The sequence below is a fragment of the Sus scrofa genome, chromosome 1, assembly GCF_000003025.6.
Source record: "Sus scrofa isolate TJ Tabasco breed Duroc chromosome 1, Sscrofa11.1, whole genome shotgun sequence".
Taxonomy (NCBI): domain Eukaryota; kingdom Metazoa; phylum Chordata; class Mammalia; order Artiodactyla; family Suidae; genus Sus; species Sus scrofa.
Genome location: NC_010443.5, coordinates 71,328,647 through 71,345,750, shown reverse-complemented (window position 1 = coordinate 71,345,750; position 17,104 = coordinate 71,328,647). Strand labels below are relative to the sequence as shown.

At 42.1% G+C, this 17,104-nt stretch overlaps 1 protein-coding gene across 3 annotated transcripts in view; it reads left to right on the top strand.

Moving 5' to 3' along the window:
• BVES (blood vessel epicardial substance) overlaps nt 1-17,104 on the top strand; it is a 43,902-nt gene that overhangs the window by 14,505 nt on the left and 12,293 nt on the right. For all 3 annotated transcript variants that reach the window (XM_021087483.1, NM_001348416.1, XM_021087540.1), the window contains 2 exon segments: nt 4,496-4,663; nt 5,914-6,055. In XM_021087483.1, coding sequence (XP_020943142.1) covers nt 4,496-4,663; nt 5,914-6,055 — 310 coding nt within the window.

Below are 17,104 nucleotides of genomic sequence, written 5' to 3'. Positions count from 1 at the left end.
CTGGTGTGTGAAATGTTGTGCAGCACATGATGAAGATAATAAAATCGCCCCCAAGGACAGTCCAACGTCAGCCTGCCATTTGCCGTTCTAGCACCTTCAGCAGTTCCCTCTAGTGCCCTTGTTCTTGGGCGAGGTCTTTTCCTTCTGTGAGGGTGTAGGCTTGGTTTGGGACTCATCCAGCGCCTGGAGATAATCACAGCAAACTCACTTCCAAATGCCTAGTCTAATCGTGAAAGAAATTCTCTTGCGTCTTCCATTAATGTGTTTACTTTTATTTCTTCTATGAAATTCTTGCCAAGAACGCAAGCATGGCACTGCTGAGGTCCCTAATAACCTAAGAAGCAAATGTATTTTATGGAAGCTTTAAAAATTCCTAGATTGCTTCATAAAAACTCCTTAAAAATATGTTTCACTTGACTGTTGTCACAGGAAATCATTAAGCAAAATTGTCTGTTTGGCAGAAATGAAGCCATAGCTACCAAGTAAAATGACCTCAGTCAATATGCTAACTACCCTCTTCCAGCTAGATGCCTACTCTTATGAGCTTGTAAGACACATACATACTGTAGGTATGGCTTATTACTGGAATGCCATTATTACATTTAAATGTAATAATCATTTAAACAAGTTTAAACTAGTTTTCAGTCATCAGTAAGAAATGGTTGCATAATGCCATTTGCAGCAACATAGGTGGGCCCACAGATTCTCATACTAAGTGACATAGTCAGAGAAAAACAAATACCATATGTTATCACTTATATGTGAAATCTAAAATATGACACAAATGAACTTATCTATAAAACAGAAACAGACTCACAGACATAGAGAAGAGACATGTTGTTGCCATGTCTGAAGGGAGGGCAGGGGAAAGAAGGATTGGGAGTTTGGAATTAGCAGAGGCTAATTATTATATAGAAAATAGATAAACAGCAAGATCCTACTGTATAGCATAGAGAACTATATATTCAAGAGAACTATATTCAACTACTATATAGTGTAGTAAACTATACACAGTTTACTGTGATAAACTGTAATATGAGAAAGTTATTAGAAAGAATGTATATGTATGTATAACTGAAATTGATGTACAACAGAAATTAACACATTATAAATCAACTATACTCCAATTTAAAAAAGAAATGGTTGATAGATAAACAACAAGGACCTACTGCATAGCACATGGAACTCTATTGAATATCTTGTAATAACTCATAATGGATAAGAATCTGAAAAAAAATATATATGCATACATATGTATAACTGAATCGCTTTGCTGTACACCTGAAACACTGTAAATCAACTATACTTCACTTGAAAAAATAAAATTTTTGTTGTTGTTGGAGTTCCCATCATGGCTCAGTGGAAACAAATCTAACTAGTATCCATGAGGACTCATGTTTGATCTCTGGCCTCGCTCAGTGGGTTAAGGACCCGGTGTTGCTGTGAGCTGTGGTGTAGGTCAAAGATACAGCTCGGATCCTGTGTTGTTGTGGCTGTGGCTGTGGTGTAGACCAGCAGCTACAGCTCCAATTCAACCCCTAGCCTGGGAACCATGGGTATAACCTAAAAAGACTAAATAAATAAATAAATAAATGTTTTTTTAAAAAAGGAAACAGTTGCTAAGCAAATTATAGTAGCATATTAAAAGTGGCATTGTGGAAAAGTGCCTCAGTGGAAATGTGAGGTTATTAACACGGCGAAAGAAAAGTTAAATGCATTTACATCACCTAAGTACATTTCTTCTTTTCCTGGATGATTTCCAATTCCTCTTTCCACTTCTTGGATGGATTATATCTGCGCATGGATTGTATCTTCCAAAGGCATGGGCGAAGTCTTTGCGAAATGGAGACCTCAACTCCCCTAACCCTTTCTACAACCCTTGGGTGCCTGACTGGGCCACTCTGAGTACCCAGGGCTCACTTTCTCTAGTTTCTTTCAGTGGATTTCTTCCATTGAATATCATTCAGTGGCTTTGTATTTATATACCCATCCCCTGTTCTTTCTGGGAACACCTCAGGATTGGCTTATATGTCTCTTGACCTTATACTTCTCTTTATTATATATATATATATACATACATACATATATATGTGTGTGTATATATATATACATATTTTTTTTTGGTCTTGTCTTTCCTTTTTATCAGCTTCCTCCATTAGAATGTAGGCTTCATGACACAGTGCACAGCTGCTCTTTGTATGCGGGATTCTCGATGGTGAGCCAAGCTTGTGGTCACTTCACCAAAGTGCTTTCTGTGTGACTGACTGTCTTGATAAATATAGGACACCTTGGGTAGGGTTTGGCCTGGTGGGAAAATATGTCTGGGCTGGAAGTCAGAAGTGTTTGCTCCACCCTTCATTAGCATGTTCTTAAGTTTCTTCCTGCTTTTTATTGGGCATCTGGAAAACAAGGAAGAATGTTGTCTTATCTCAGAGGCAGTTTTAAAAATCTGCTTACATGATAGATAGACAAGGACCTTAAAGTTTAAAATATAATACATAGGTAAAATGAGTGGCATTATGTGTGTCTGTCATTTCCTAGAACTCCTCTACCCTTTTCCCCTGTTCTGTATTTGTCAAAGCACTTATTGCCACCTGAGGTTGTCACATTTCTTTACGTATCATCAGCTTCCTCCACCAGGACGTAAGCATCACAGGGCACGGATCTTGTCTTTCTTGTTCACCGCCATAACTTCAGTGCCTTGAAGAGCATCTGGCGTGAAGTATGAACCGAACAATGTTAGTTGAAAGAACAAATGAAATCTAGTGTTTTATATGGAGTCACAGAGCTGCTGATGCATTTCTTAAATCCCAGTGTGCTTGGTTTGGGGGTCTCTACTTTTAATATAATAAATAAGAATAATTTCCCTTGGAACATTGACCCACCTGTTGCAGCCAAATTCGCCAATTTTTAAAAGATCAGATTTCAGCCACTGGTTAAGGAAGGAGGCTGAGGTTTCTGTGTTCTCTCTTTGTAGACATAAATACCCCCTTTCCACCTGAAACATGTTCAATTTTTTGACTAACAAAGAGGAAAGAGCTCCTTTCAAAATATTTTTTTCTGAGCCCAGATATGATTTTATGTCAATTTGAAAAACCTTTATTAATCTCCCACTTGGACAGGCATCGGGTTTCATGTTGAGGATATAAAAATGGTCTGTGCCTTCCACAGTATTTATGTACATTTGTTAATTCTTTTGTACAATAAATCTGTACCGAGCACCACTTTGTGTTGGAGCCAGGTATTCAGTTGGGAAGATACTCAGCCCCTTCCTTAAGGGTGCTCAGGAGATACAGGGCACCACAGATGAGCTTGGGCTCAGTGATAGCATCACCACAGGCAGATGATGGGAGGACCTGCCCAGGAGAAAGGGCTTACTGACACTGAGCCTGGAGTGAGGGCATGGCCCATCGCCCTGGAGAGAGGCCCTTTTAAGGAATACTTGGGCTCTGCATAGTGAGTTACAGTGCTTTCCCACTTTCCTATGTAAGAATTCTTAAAGAAAGGGTGGGGTTTCCTAGTTCTGAGCTAACTGGGGGATCTCCGTGTCTGTCACCTATGGGAACGCTGAAGCTAGCTTTGGCAGGTCACACTTAAGAGATAGCTATGACAGGGAATTCCTGTCGTGGCTCAGTGGTAAGGAACCCGACTAGTATCCATGATTGATCCATGATCGATCCCTGGCGTTGCTTGATGGGTTAAGGATCCAGCCATGAGCTGTGGTGTAGGTCTCAGACGTGGCTCAGATCCCATGTTGCTGTGGCTGTGGTAGGCCAGCAGCTGCAGCTGCTATTCTACCTCTAGCCTGGAAACTTGCACTTGCTGCAGGTGCAGCCCTAAAAAAGACAAGAAAAAGGAGAAGGAGAAGAAGATAGAAGAAAGAAAAGAAAGAAAAAGAAAGAAAGAAAGAAAGAAAGAAAGAAAGAAAGAAAGAAAGAAAGAAAGAAAGAAAGAAAGAAAGAAAGAGAAAGGAAGGAAGAGAAAGAAAAAAGGAAAGGAGAAGAGAAAAGAAAAGAAAAGGGGGAGGGAGGGAGGGTAGGAAGGAAGAAATGCCTATGACAGTAGGACCCTTGCTAGCTGTATTCCTCGGTAACAGTCGAGGCCATAAAAGCAATTCACATGAGTCCATTTTCTCATTCTGTAGGGTATTTATCTGGGTGAAAAGGAATATTTAGTCATAAATTATCTGTCCAATTGGATCATTAGTCTAGTACATTCTTTAGCAGGACTACCGACATGGTGGCTGGTCTTCCATCACCAGACCTCACAAAACCAGAACAGCAAAACTTGGAGAGTTTACTTTCATGAAGTCTGCAGATTGCTTGATTTTAATCATAATGCTATACACAGATAAGCTTGTGTGTATGGATCTTATTTTAACGAATATGACAAATCATTGCTATAATAATACCCACTAAATTATTCTGCCCTCTCCCCAAGTTACTAATGTCACAACTCAAATACATTTTGCTCTCTCTGTTTGTTTCTGTGTCAGGTCACCATTATTGCAGATGATAACTGCAGATTTTTATGCTGGTCAAGAGAAAGGTTAACCTACTTTCTGGAATCAGAGCCTTTCCTGTATGAAGTATTTAGATATCTTATAGGAAAAGACATTACAAATAAGCTCTACTCATTGAATGATCCCACCTTAAATGATAAAGTAAGTGTTTTTCTGAGTGTGTTTATTTCATTGAATAAATATGCTTAGTGAGGTATACCTTCCTTTGTGCAATGTATGTTTTCCTGGATCTTCATTAAGTAGTCGTGTGTTAAGTGAAATGAGGGTGAAACGAGGATGCTTGCAAATTGGAGACCCTTCAGGGAACCATTTATCCAGAGTAAAGAAATATCATGAATTTGCCATGACCTAGTGAGGTGTCTTCTTGTGAATGTCAGGGGCCTCCATTTGTGGTGATGAAGTGCTATCCTCTTTATAGTCTTTCAAGCAGTCCAAGGAAGATGGTAAGTGAGTCCCCCATAACCCTAACCCCCGACTTACTTACCATCTTCCTTAGGCTGCTTGAAAGAGGGCTTGGGGGTGGCTTTTGCCAGGGAAGGCCAGGCAGCGGGGAGGTTGCAGGCTGTTAAAGGCTGACAGACCCCAGTGAGCAGGAGGTCGGCGTGTTGACCCTGCGTCTTCCAGTCTTGCACATCCTCCTGGTCAGGTCCCCAGAAAGATCATAACTGACAAGAGAGGTATGGAATGGAAGCCTGTGGCCATTCAGTTAGGAATTTCAGAGCCATGCAGATCTTCAACGGTTTGCAACTTGAGCTTCATTTCACCACATTTGTGTAGAAGGAAATTAAAACAATTCTAGAAGAGAACTTGCAAAACATTGTTCTGTGATAGATGACGTTCTCTAAGGACTGTGAGTAGGGGTGTGTGCACTTGTCAGGTCTTCTGGTCTGGGATGTTATCAAATTAGGTTGGTGCTAGGAGGTCCTGTCATGGCTCAGCAGTATCAAGCCTGACTAGTATCCATGAGGACGCGGGTTTGATCCCTGGCCTTGCTCAGTGGGTTAAGGGTCTGGCATTGCTGTGAGCTGTGATGTAGGTCTCAGATGCAGCTCAGATCCTGCTTTGCTGTGGCTGTGATGTAGGCTGGCAGCTGCAGTTCCGATTCCACCCCTAGCTTGGGAACTTCCTTATGCCACAGGTACAGCCCTAAAAAAGAAAAAAAATTAAGGTTGGTGCTAATTATTGTTTGGATTAATAAATATCTATTGAGTATATTAAATTTTTATAATGTATTTGTACTAATAACTTACAATAAAAATTAAAGCTAATATGTAATGGGCACTTTCTATGTACCAATAGTTTTCTATTTCAAGGAAAAGTAAATGCTACTTACAGGGAATGTAGGATCTAAGTCCTATAGAGCTCAGAAATCTTAAAATTTCTCTTTGCAGACAATCAAAAAGTTGGACCACCAGCTCAGTCTTTGCACGCAGCTCTCCATGCTGGAAATGAGGAACAGCATAGTCAGCACCAGTGACAGCGAGGACGGCTTACACCAGTTTCTTCGGGGCACCTCCAGCGTGTCCTCTCTTTGTAAGTCATTCCCGCCCCGATGATACTGTGGGATTTTGATGGATGTTGCTGGAAAGGGACAAATGACAACTCTGATCAGAAGGTTTCAGGACTTCCCGTCATGGCTCAGTGGTAACGAACCCAACTAATATCCATGAGGATGTGGGTTTGATTCCTAGCCTTGCTCAGTGGGTTAAGGATCCATCATTGCCATGAGCTGTGGTATAGGTCACAGATGTAGGTTGGATCTGGTGTTGCTGTGTCTGGTGTACACTGGCAGCTGCAGTTGCAATTCGACCCCTAGCCCAGAAACTTCCATATGCCACAGGTGTGGCCCTAAAAAGCAAAAAAAAAGTAACTTTTCAGATAGTAACTATTTGGCAACCTAAAAGTAACAATAAAAATAATCACACTTTTCCTAGCTTCTTTTCTTATTTAGCACATGAGTTAAAATCCAACTTTAGAACTCTCATTTCTATTTCAGAAATTATCCTCTTTTTTTGCCATAGACTTTTCTCAAACGCTAGTTCAGTAGCATAGTGTGAAAGAGTCCACGTGTTTTGCTGGGGATCTGGCCGTGTTGTTGTCATGATTTTAGTGAAAGTCTCAGGCCCAGTGTTGTGTTTAAAATGGCAGGAAACATGCTGGAGGTTTTGCTGCCAACTTGTTATCTAGGGGTGAGCACCAGGAGTTAACAGGTAATTGGGTGCTAGAATTTTCCTGAAGATGAAGGAGGCCACTCAACACCCCTGTGAGTCACCTCCTTCACACACCCACCAAGAGGCAAGTTTTCCAAGATTCTTCGAGAGTCTAGCTTGTTTTAAAACATTTTAAATAACACTAATGACAAATGTTGAAGTTTAATAAGTGAAATAAAAGATTTCAAGAAATGCTTAAAATTATTGTAAGAATTATTCCAAAAATGATTGTATAATGCTGAACAAATTCATGGGAAATAGCAAAAAGGCAGACAGATTCTCCCACTGCCTGAGCTAAAAATTATTAATCTTTACAACTGTATGTTAATCCAAAGTAACTTTTAAGAAAATCCAGATACACATTCAACAGCCCTAAGTGTTTATGTAAAATAATCTTGTAACTTTGGATGCTTTAGATACATTGGATTAAGATTTTTAAGTATTTCATAGTCAGGAGAGGGTGGAATTACAGGTCCCTGTGGTTGGCAAAAGCCTGAGCATAGAAATGCGTTGTGCACCTAAGGGAAATTTTGGGAAGCAACACAGTTAGAAATGGCTATATTTTACTCCAAAGTAACTTTCTGGAAGTATAACTGAGGTTGACCAAACTCTGAATCTAATAGCAAATCTAATGTATTATCAGCCTTGTTGAAAATGGTTAGTGGTAAGAATTTTCAAATGGATCCATCTTACTTACATGCATAACGATTACTAAGAAAGCCAGCAGAAAGAGAATTATAGTTAAAGATGGTATGTGAATTATTTTTCCTATAGAATAGCATATTTTAGTAGTTACTATTTTTTTTTAATCCTACAGGCTTGCTTAGGAAGCACTGAGACCATTCATTGTCTTTTCTTTCGTTTTTTAAGTATAGTTGATTTACAATAGTATGCCAATTTCTGCTGTGACCTAGTCATACATACACATATATACACATTCCCTTTCTTATGTTATCTTCCATCATGGTCTCTTCCCAGAGGCTGGATATACTTTCCTGTGCTATGCAGTACCATTTTCTTAAATCATTTATCTATACTATTTTTATTATAGAATCTAAATCTTTGGGTGGTAAAATAACGTTTTAGGGGCAAAAAGCTTCTCTTGGGTACGTCACTTAAATAGAATTAAAACATGTTTTACAGATTAACATTGGTACTGTACTTGCCTCCAGAACCATACTTCCTGGTGTTCTGTGGGTGGATGACATGCTGTGCATACAGGCCAGGGTTCTTGGCTCCAGTAAGCATTAGCTGTGTGTCTTGGTGGAAGTCACATGACCTTTCTAACCTGACATGAGCTGTCATATCTCAGCATTGGCTTGGATCTAGTCACAACTCCTGGTCTGTTTCCTTCCTTTCTTCTTTTTCTTCTTCAACCCCTCCTACTTCTCCTCCTCCTCTTTTTTTTTTTTTTTTTTTTTCTTCTTTTAAGGGCCGCACTTGCAGCATATGGAAGTTCCCAGCCTAGGGGTCCTATTGGAACTGCAGCTGCAGGCCTACACCACGGACACAACAACGCCAGATCTGAGCTGCATCTTCGACGTACACCACAGCTCACGGTAACACTGGATCCTTAACCCACTGAGCGGGGCCAGGGATCGAACCCTCAACCTCATGGATCTAGTCGGGTTTGTTACCACTGCACCACAACAGGAACGCCCCCTTCCCTCTTCTTACGGTGAATTTCAAGTTTAATTTCAAGGCCAATCCCTGTGTGGATAATTGATGCTTCCATGTCTGTGGAGAGGTATGCCGTCCTGGGAGGCAGGGTTGCAGCATTTCTTCTCAGTTCCCTTGTCCAGTTGAACTTTGCTATGCTAAAAAATGTGTTCAACCTGCTTACATTGTTTATTTAATTATCTTAGCCTTGGGTTTATTATACAAAATCTTACATGTTTCTGCAAATGCAGAGCCACATCTGTGTGCATACTTTTGAATGTGAGTGTGTGTGTGTGCGTGTGTGAACTGCACAGCAGATCCATGTTCATACCTGCTTCCTTGTGACCAGTCCTCCCTCTGAGTTTCTTGGCTTCACTCCTGCAGTTTAATGAAAGACATGAGTATTTGAGCACAACACTGATATTCCATTCTGAATTATTTAATTCACCTTAACACATGATGCATTAAAAACTGGTTGGTTCTTATTTCTCTCACCTAGATTTTTACCCCAGAACTTCTGAAGACTGTTTTTGTTTTTCTATTGCCAGACCCATCAATATGCCATTGACTTTTCCATGTTACAAATGACATTTCTTGTGAAATAGAGACTACGAAACCAATCTCTTAGGAATGTTAGGCTGCGATAACAAAACTTAGCACATATTGAGCACATGGTAAGCCTTAGTCCATGTTAGGTCCCTAAAATGGGTGCCTCAGTTCTTATTCTTCTGGATTTTGATGTGCACGTGGGGGCAGCTGCTCTCAGCACCAGTATGTCAGCTGCATGAATGCTGGTGGACAGAAGGGAATGTTTATTGACAATAGCAGCACCAGGATTATTTCTTATTCTCTGTGCATAATCACATTTAATCTTCACTGTAACCCTGCACAGAGGTATCTCAGCTTTCACTAGATGATGCTGTGCTAAGACAGTCCCCGGACCTCTGGCTACAAGGAAGAAAGACACTGCCTTCTTTCTCTCTCACTGGGTGCTGCTCCAGGTGTGTCCTCCTCACTCTGGGACATGGGAGTGCCCAGTGTTTGGGTCACTGCCATGCATGGAAGAGGGCAGGCGGTGGTGGCAGAATCACCCCACGGCTCTTAAAGCTCCTGTCTCAAAGTGGCACTTGCCTCTCGCACTTATGTCCGCTGGACCAGAGAGGTCACTTAGCCAGAACTACCCCTAGTGGGTGGATCTTTAATCCATGGGAAGGGGACCAGGGAAAGCAGGTATGTTGACAATAACACCATCTACCTTGGTGAGGAAATTGGGACTATGAGAAGCTTACTCACTGTGCCAGTTCCGCAGGGAGAGGTGCTGGCAGATAGACCTACACACCCTGTCTCACCCCTCAGGCCAGGCTTTAGACCATATTGCCCCTGTGGTTTAAAAAAGAAAAAGGAGGAGTTCCCGTCATGACTCAGTGGTTAACGAATCCAATTAGGAGCAATAAGGTTGCAGGTTCCATCCCTGGCCTCGCTCAGTGGGTTAAGGATCTAGTGTTGCCGTAAGCAGTGGTGTAGGTCGCAGACGTGGCTCAGATCCCATGTTGCTGTGGCTCTAGCGTAGGCCAGCAACTGTAGCTCCGCTTAGACCCCTAGCCTTGGAACTTCCATATGCCTTTTGCCCTAAAAATACAAAAAAAAAAAAAAAGAAAGAAAGAAAAAGAAAAGACACATGAAATATTTGACCAGTGCTTTATAATGTACAGGTAGCTTTCACACCCATTCTTGCCCTTGAACCTGGTGGTTCTGCATGCTGGGCACAGCTGCTGCTGTTACGTCTTTGCAGAGTCCATAACACTCAGTGAGAAGGGAATATTGGCCCAAAGTCACTTCTTCCCCCTCCACCCGCCTCCTCTGAGAAACTTACCTTCCCCCTAATTCCTTCATTAGGACCTAGCGGTGCTGCAAATAGGTTTTCTTTTTTTTTTTTTTTTCCCTTTTTTAGGGCCACACCTACAGAGTATGGAAATATGTAGGGCCACAACCTATACCACACCTTCCGGCAATGCTGGATCCTTAACCCACTGAGCAAGTCTGGGGATCGAACCTGCATCCTCATGGACACTGTGTCACGTTCTTAATCCACTGAGCCACAACGGGAACTCCCTGAATAGGTTTTCTTAATTTCCATTTCAAAGAAAATTTTGGCCTTCTTCTTTGTATGGGGCTTCTACCTAGGAACATTTAAAATTATCCAGTAATCCTCTCTGGTCAGTTAGCTTTGCATCAGCTTTCATGTTACCTCATATATAACTGAGAGAAAGATGAGCAGTGCTGCTCTGTACAAATTAAAGTTTTTATTTATTTTCCTAATCCAACAACTTTGACATTAGCCATTCTAGTCACTCATTCATTAACATTCATTTCAACATTTCTCATAATTATTTTTTAAATCAGGATCAGAATGTGCCCATTGCATTTGGTTGAAAAGTCTCTGTCTGAATCGCGAGGCTCCACTTCCATCTCTGTCTCCCTCCATGTGTTTCTGCTTTTTTCTTTTGTTTTGTCTTGTTTTGTTTGTCCTGTAGAGCTGAGCTTCTTAAATATGCCTGTGCACACGCATCACTTGGCGATATTATGAAAGGTTTCTGTGCTGCAGACTAGGATGGGGCCTGGGAGCCCCTGTGCTTAATAGGCACCCAGGTGAGGTTGATGTGACTGGTCCTTGAACTATACTTGGGGTAGTGAGGCTGTAGAATTGCCTGTGTCCTTGAATTTGGCTGATTGCGTTCCTGTGGTAGGTGATGAAGATGTTTCTTGAAGCTCACCCAGGTTCTTGTGAAGGCTCTACTTTTAAAGATCTCAAACAGTGTGGGATATAATGCCACAGATGTATTGCATAACATCAAACAGCAAACATTTAGTTAAACAGAAATGCAATGAGATATAGAACTACCATATGACCCAGCAAGCCCACTCCTGGGCATGTATCTGGACAAAACTATAATTCAGAAAGATACCTGCACTCATATGTTCAAAGCAGCACTATTCACAATAGCCAAGACATGGAAACAACCCAAATGTCCATCAACGGATGAATGGATTAAGATGTGGTACCTATACGCAATGGAATACTGCTCAACCATAAAAAGGACAAAATACTGCCATTTGTAGCAACATGGATGGAACTAGAGACTCTCATCCTAAGTAAGTCACAAAGAGAAAGACAAATACCATATGACATCATTTACATGTGGAATCTAAAATATGGCAAAAATAAACCTATCTGTAAAACAGAAACAGACTCACAGACATAGAGAACAGACTTGTGGTTGCTCAGGAGGAGCAGGGAGAGAATGGGATGGACTGGGAGTTTGGGGTTAGTAGATGCAAACTATTACATTTAGAATGGAAAAGCAATGAAGTCCTACTGTACAGCACAGGGAACTATTTCCAGTCTCTTGGGATAGGACATGATGGAAGATTATATAAGAAAGAGAATGTGTGTATTTGTTTGACTAGGTCACTTGGCTGTACAGCAGAAATTGGCATAACTTGTAAATCAACTATAATTTTAAAAAAGAAATGCAGTCAGAGAAAGAAGGGAAACTTGAAGTGAATTACTTCAACAAAGTTGCTGCTGACCCCATTTCTTATCCTGTGCTCTGTGTTCACACGTGATGCTGAACCCAGAGTAAGATCTCTACTCTTTACCACAGAGTCTGGATTCCACTTCAAATGATCATTCAAAGGCAAGAAAGTGAAATAATGACATAGTCTGAGAAAGACTGCTTCCTGTTTATTCAGTAGCATATAATCCAGGCAGTTTAACTTTTTTGCTTTCTTCTTGCTTCATTTACTTGAGTTCCATGTTTGGAAGTGTGATCGTGAGATAGGATGTCCGAGACACAGGAGAGTGATTGAATGCCGTCACATGGACATAAGCTTTCTTCTCTGCTTCCGTGAGCTTCAGGCCTTGACCCTCCTCCTTCCCCTCATGTGCTTCATTGACCTCCTGTTGGGGCATTTATTCACCACGTCTGTGGTGTCTTCTAGCTGCTCATTTTTTCAGGCGAATCATTTCATTTCTTCTTAACGTCTGAGTAGCTGTTGCCTCTTTGAGCCATGCCTTTCCATTCTCTTCTTGTTTTATTGGCATCACTAGTTGCCTTTCTTTTCCCTCATCCCTGCCTTTTTTGTCATACATCCCCACTCTCTCAGGCCCTTAACTCCATGTCCCCTTTTTCTCAGGCCTTCCACACAGAGCTTCCCATGCTCCCGTGTCACCCTGGCCCAGCGAGTCTCTGGGTCTGTTGCACAGCTGCCTCCTGAAACCACCTCCCCTGTTCCCCTGAACTTACCCACCATCTCTGCAGCCCTAAACCTTTCTCTTTGGGGCAGGAAGGGGCTACAGAATTCCCACTCGTCCTTGCAGCCCAGGGCCCTGACTATCTGAGCAGTCAGGAACTGATCTGCAAACCTCCTCATGGGATCCACTAACCTCCTCATCCTCCCCATTTGCCATAACTTGTATTCTTTATTTGCATCCCTCAGTGCTGGTGCTGAGTCCCTCTATGGGAAATTAGACACAAAGGCCATACCCACCCTTCAGCATTATTGTCCAGAAAGCTCCCATCCAAAGTCAGTTTCTCCAATTTAAAAAAAAAAAAAAAGCTTATAACCTCAATTAAAAAAAAAACTTTTTTTTTAATTTAAAAAAGTCACAATATAAATAGGCAAAGGCAGGAAAGGGGATGATAATCCTTTCTAGTAAAGAAACCATTAAATGCTTCCCCATCCCCATTCATCAAAAAAAAATGTATCATCTAATTAAAATTCCAAATCCTTATTTTTAATTTACTTGCTAAGGCAGTTGGCCAGATGGTTCAACATAATAAATATAAGAACACTTTGAAAGGAATGAAAATGTCATCAAAGTTAACAGAGGAAAAGGGGGGAAAAACCTTACAGCATTATATTGCTTACTTCACAAAAGTGTCACTCCTTGTTAAAAACTGTATTTCTGAAGCAGAGAGATAAGCCACTTGACAATCTTCGTATCACAGTCCTGTTCTTACTTGAGGATCAAACTTGAGGTCGGGTCTTCATTCTCGGGAACAGGTGTGATCTTCACTCTGGATTTAAGAACAACAAATATGTTTGTTTATTTTTTCCTGGGAAGAGAGACCCTCAGGCCCTCATGTAACCAGAAGCACATGGAAATAGAAATAAGCTCAATAAGGACAGAGTTCTGTCAAAGGGAATTTTTCTCACCCAATTCTTTACCACTTGGATAGCAGAGTTGGAACTGGTTGCTGTGTAGGATCTCCTTGGTCTGTGCATAAAAGGGCTTCCTATGGTTCTCTGACTTCAGAACTTAGAAGACAGGAAAAGCCTGAGCCTGTGGAGGCCCATGGTTGGTTTGCCCCTGTAGGCAGTGACCCTTCAAGATGCAGAGTGGGTCTCGATCACCAGCTCCTTTTCTTCTCAACTAGGCTCCACCAGGAACCACTATGTGAACAGGTCTACTGAGGAGAGACTTTGCTTCCCAGATCCAAATTCCCCTCTGGGTGTCCCTGGCATTGTCACCCCTCTGTGGTCTGGCAGGAGTGGAGGTGTCCACTGCTTAGTTCAGGCATCTTACATTGAAGTCTCTCTTCAACCTTTGCTCAGAGCCTGTGTTTTTGAGGTTTTCTTCTCTTTGACCCTCAGGATTGCTGCCTGGTGCTCCCATTCTCTTTCCCACCTGAACATGCTGAATTTGGTGCACAGCTCAGAGTAAATGCCTCTCTGCTGCCTGTGCCTTCTCCAGCCCTTGATGTCTATGCAGCTTAGATCCTGCGTTGCAGTGGCTGTGGCGTAGGCCAGCAGCTGTAGTTCTGACCCCTAGCCTGGGAACTTCCATATGCCACGGGTGTGGCCCTAAAAAAGCAAAAAACAAACAAATACACAAACAAGCCAACTTCACACCTGATAAGTCTGGATTAAAGTTCAGTCCAAGGCCTTTGTTTTACATACTTTTAGAATAAACTGTGTTAATTAGCATCCAGAGCCAATTGAGAGGTAGGTAATAGCCAAAAATAATGTTAATTATCCCTTTTTGATTATAATAAATACAAAAATATAGTTAACCACTTCTGTCTCCCACTTGTAAACGTGATTTTAATAGAAGGATAAAAATCCAATTTCTGGAAATTTTATGGATATGGAATTATTTGCTCCTCTAGAATTTGGAATAAATGAAAAGTAAAGCATTATACAGAAGCCATAAACCTCATAGTAGCATCCTTGAGGGGCAAAAGAAACATTAATAAACACTTAGCCAAAGAGAAGCTCAGTTTCTTCCTCTGTTCTCTCCTCTTGCTCTCACACTTAGGGAAGGTAATAGGCCTTCTAGGAGAACTTCTGATGATGCATCAGCTCATGAGATTAATGACAAATGAGACCACCTTGTAGAAAGAATTTATTAACATTCAACTTGTGAAATGTAAGACAGTCCCATTGAAGCAGAGTATTCTTTCTTTTTGTTCATACTCCAAGTTGGATTTGGATTTATTAGTGGACAAAGAAATGATTTGTAGCAGCATAGTGATCAGCTCTGAGACTTTTCAGTGAACTAGCAAGTCTCTGGGGAGAGTGGAGAGTCCTGGGTTCAAAGCCAGTGAACCCCTTCCCTGGGAAGCCCACCTTTCTCCTGGCCATGACTGAGGCCAATTCCCAGGTAGGGCCAAGTGAACATCACACTTGGCCCTTAGTGGTAGAACAGCCCAGGCTATCTGAGGTTGATACAGAGTGGGTTCTCTCTGTGCCTCTGACTCCTATTGAGGGATCAGGCAGCCCGCTGACGCTGGCATCTACAAGTCCAATGATATTCCTGTCATCTTCTGGTGCATCTGGCCTGATAGCAAAAGAGCCACAGCATCATGCTGGGAACTGGGATGCAGGGGGTTCATGGGCTGTGATGCAGCCATGGCTCCTGGAAGGGGATCTAGGCTTCTCTGTGTGAAAAGAACATCAGCACACATGTTCAGCCTTGCATGGCCATTAGGGCACCCTGGTTTATTTAGGGCCAAATCCGTTTCTGAGTGATTCCCTCCCTGGTGGGAAAGGTATTTGCCCACTGCGTCTCCCTTGCTCTGTTTCTTTCACAGGCATCCAGGCTGTCTTTGTTTCAGCCTCTGAGTGGAAAGTAGAAATAATGATATGGATGTAATGAGGATAGATTGCTCCTGAAAGTACAGTGCAGTTCCCGAGAAATAAAACCAGCTAGAGGCAGAGACTATGCTTGGCTCATTTTGATTTCCCCAACCTTTAACCCAGCCTCCAGCACCTTGTAGTCATTTGGGACTTCTTTGGGCTGATTGGATGAAAACTTTGTAGCTGGCGACAGTAGTGACAAACCTCGCTGGCGCTGACTTCAGGGCTTGGTACTCCATGGCCATGCAAGGCTGAACATGTGTGCTGATGTTCTTTTCACACAGAGAAGCCTAGATCCCCTTCCAGGAGCCTGGGCTGTAAGTACTTTCAAGTCATCAACACTATGAAAGTGGTTTCCTTCAGGGGACATGGTACAGAATAGAGTGATAACAGTCACTTTTCATAGTGAGGTGTGACCAGAGCCCCACTACATGTGAGGGATGCTGCTGGTGCCTCACTGGTAGGGTGGGGCCTGACCCTTTTGAGATCAAGGGTATGTTCATGTGATCTTCCCACGTTCCTCAGGATCAGCTTTCAGAAGGCCCCGTGTTGAGTTCTAGAGGTGCGATTTTTCTCATGTACTAAGTAATTGTCAAGGACCTGGCTATGTGTAGGCTGCTTCAGAGAGGATGGGATGACAGCCCTCGAGATGCTTGTTTTCCAGTAAAGGAGATGCAAGTCCTTGTGACCACCGCACGTAAGGGATGCACACATGCAGAGGAAGATGGTGTCTCCCCACAGAAGGAACTAGGGAAGACCAGCAGTGAAGGAGGGCCTTGAAACCCACCTTGAGGAGTGGGTAGGAATTTTATGGGCAGAGATGAGAGTGGAGAAACCATTCTAGGGGAAGGGAAGAGCAAGAGGAGAAGAGGAAGAGGATGGGCTGGATTTGGGGAGCAGTGAGTTTGCCAGAGCTTGAACCAGAAGAGAAAGAGGCCCAATTTGGAGACCCCAGGGGTCACCCTAGGACTGAGGATGGCTCTTGCTTTTCTGTCTTAAGGTTCTATCATAAGCTCTACAGCCCTTCCTTTCCCAGGCAAATAGAATGAGAACTGAATAAATTCTTTTGCAGAGAAGTTGAATGTTCTTAGAAAGTTTCTCTAGGTCATTTCCAGCTGTATTGGGTCCTTTTTTCTTACCCTCTCAGTGGAAAAAAGGCAGTCGAGAGAGTCAGATAGCATTTGACCTGATGCAGATGGCAGCTTCAGGTTATTACAGAGTGTCACCCCTGGTTTGATAGATGACCATAAAAACCAGAGACTAATTCTTCCCACTTCTCCAGGCATAATGCCGTGGGCATGTTTGTGTTTATGTGTATTGTACAATTATTTTTCGAATGCTCTACATTATTGATTTGGCTTAATGCTCTTAGACATCCCATCTTGTTTGTTCTGAGCATTTTATCTGATTGCAAATACTCAGTCTAATTTAATATTTCATGAGATTCAGTCATAACTTCAGGTTCAAAATATGATGGAAGCCATGGCTATTATTATGATTATGATTTTTTTTTTTTTGCCATGCCTGCAGCATGCGGAAGTTTCCAGGCCAGGGGTCAAACCCATGCCAT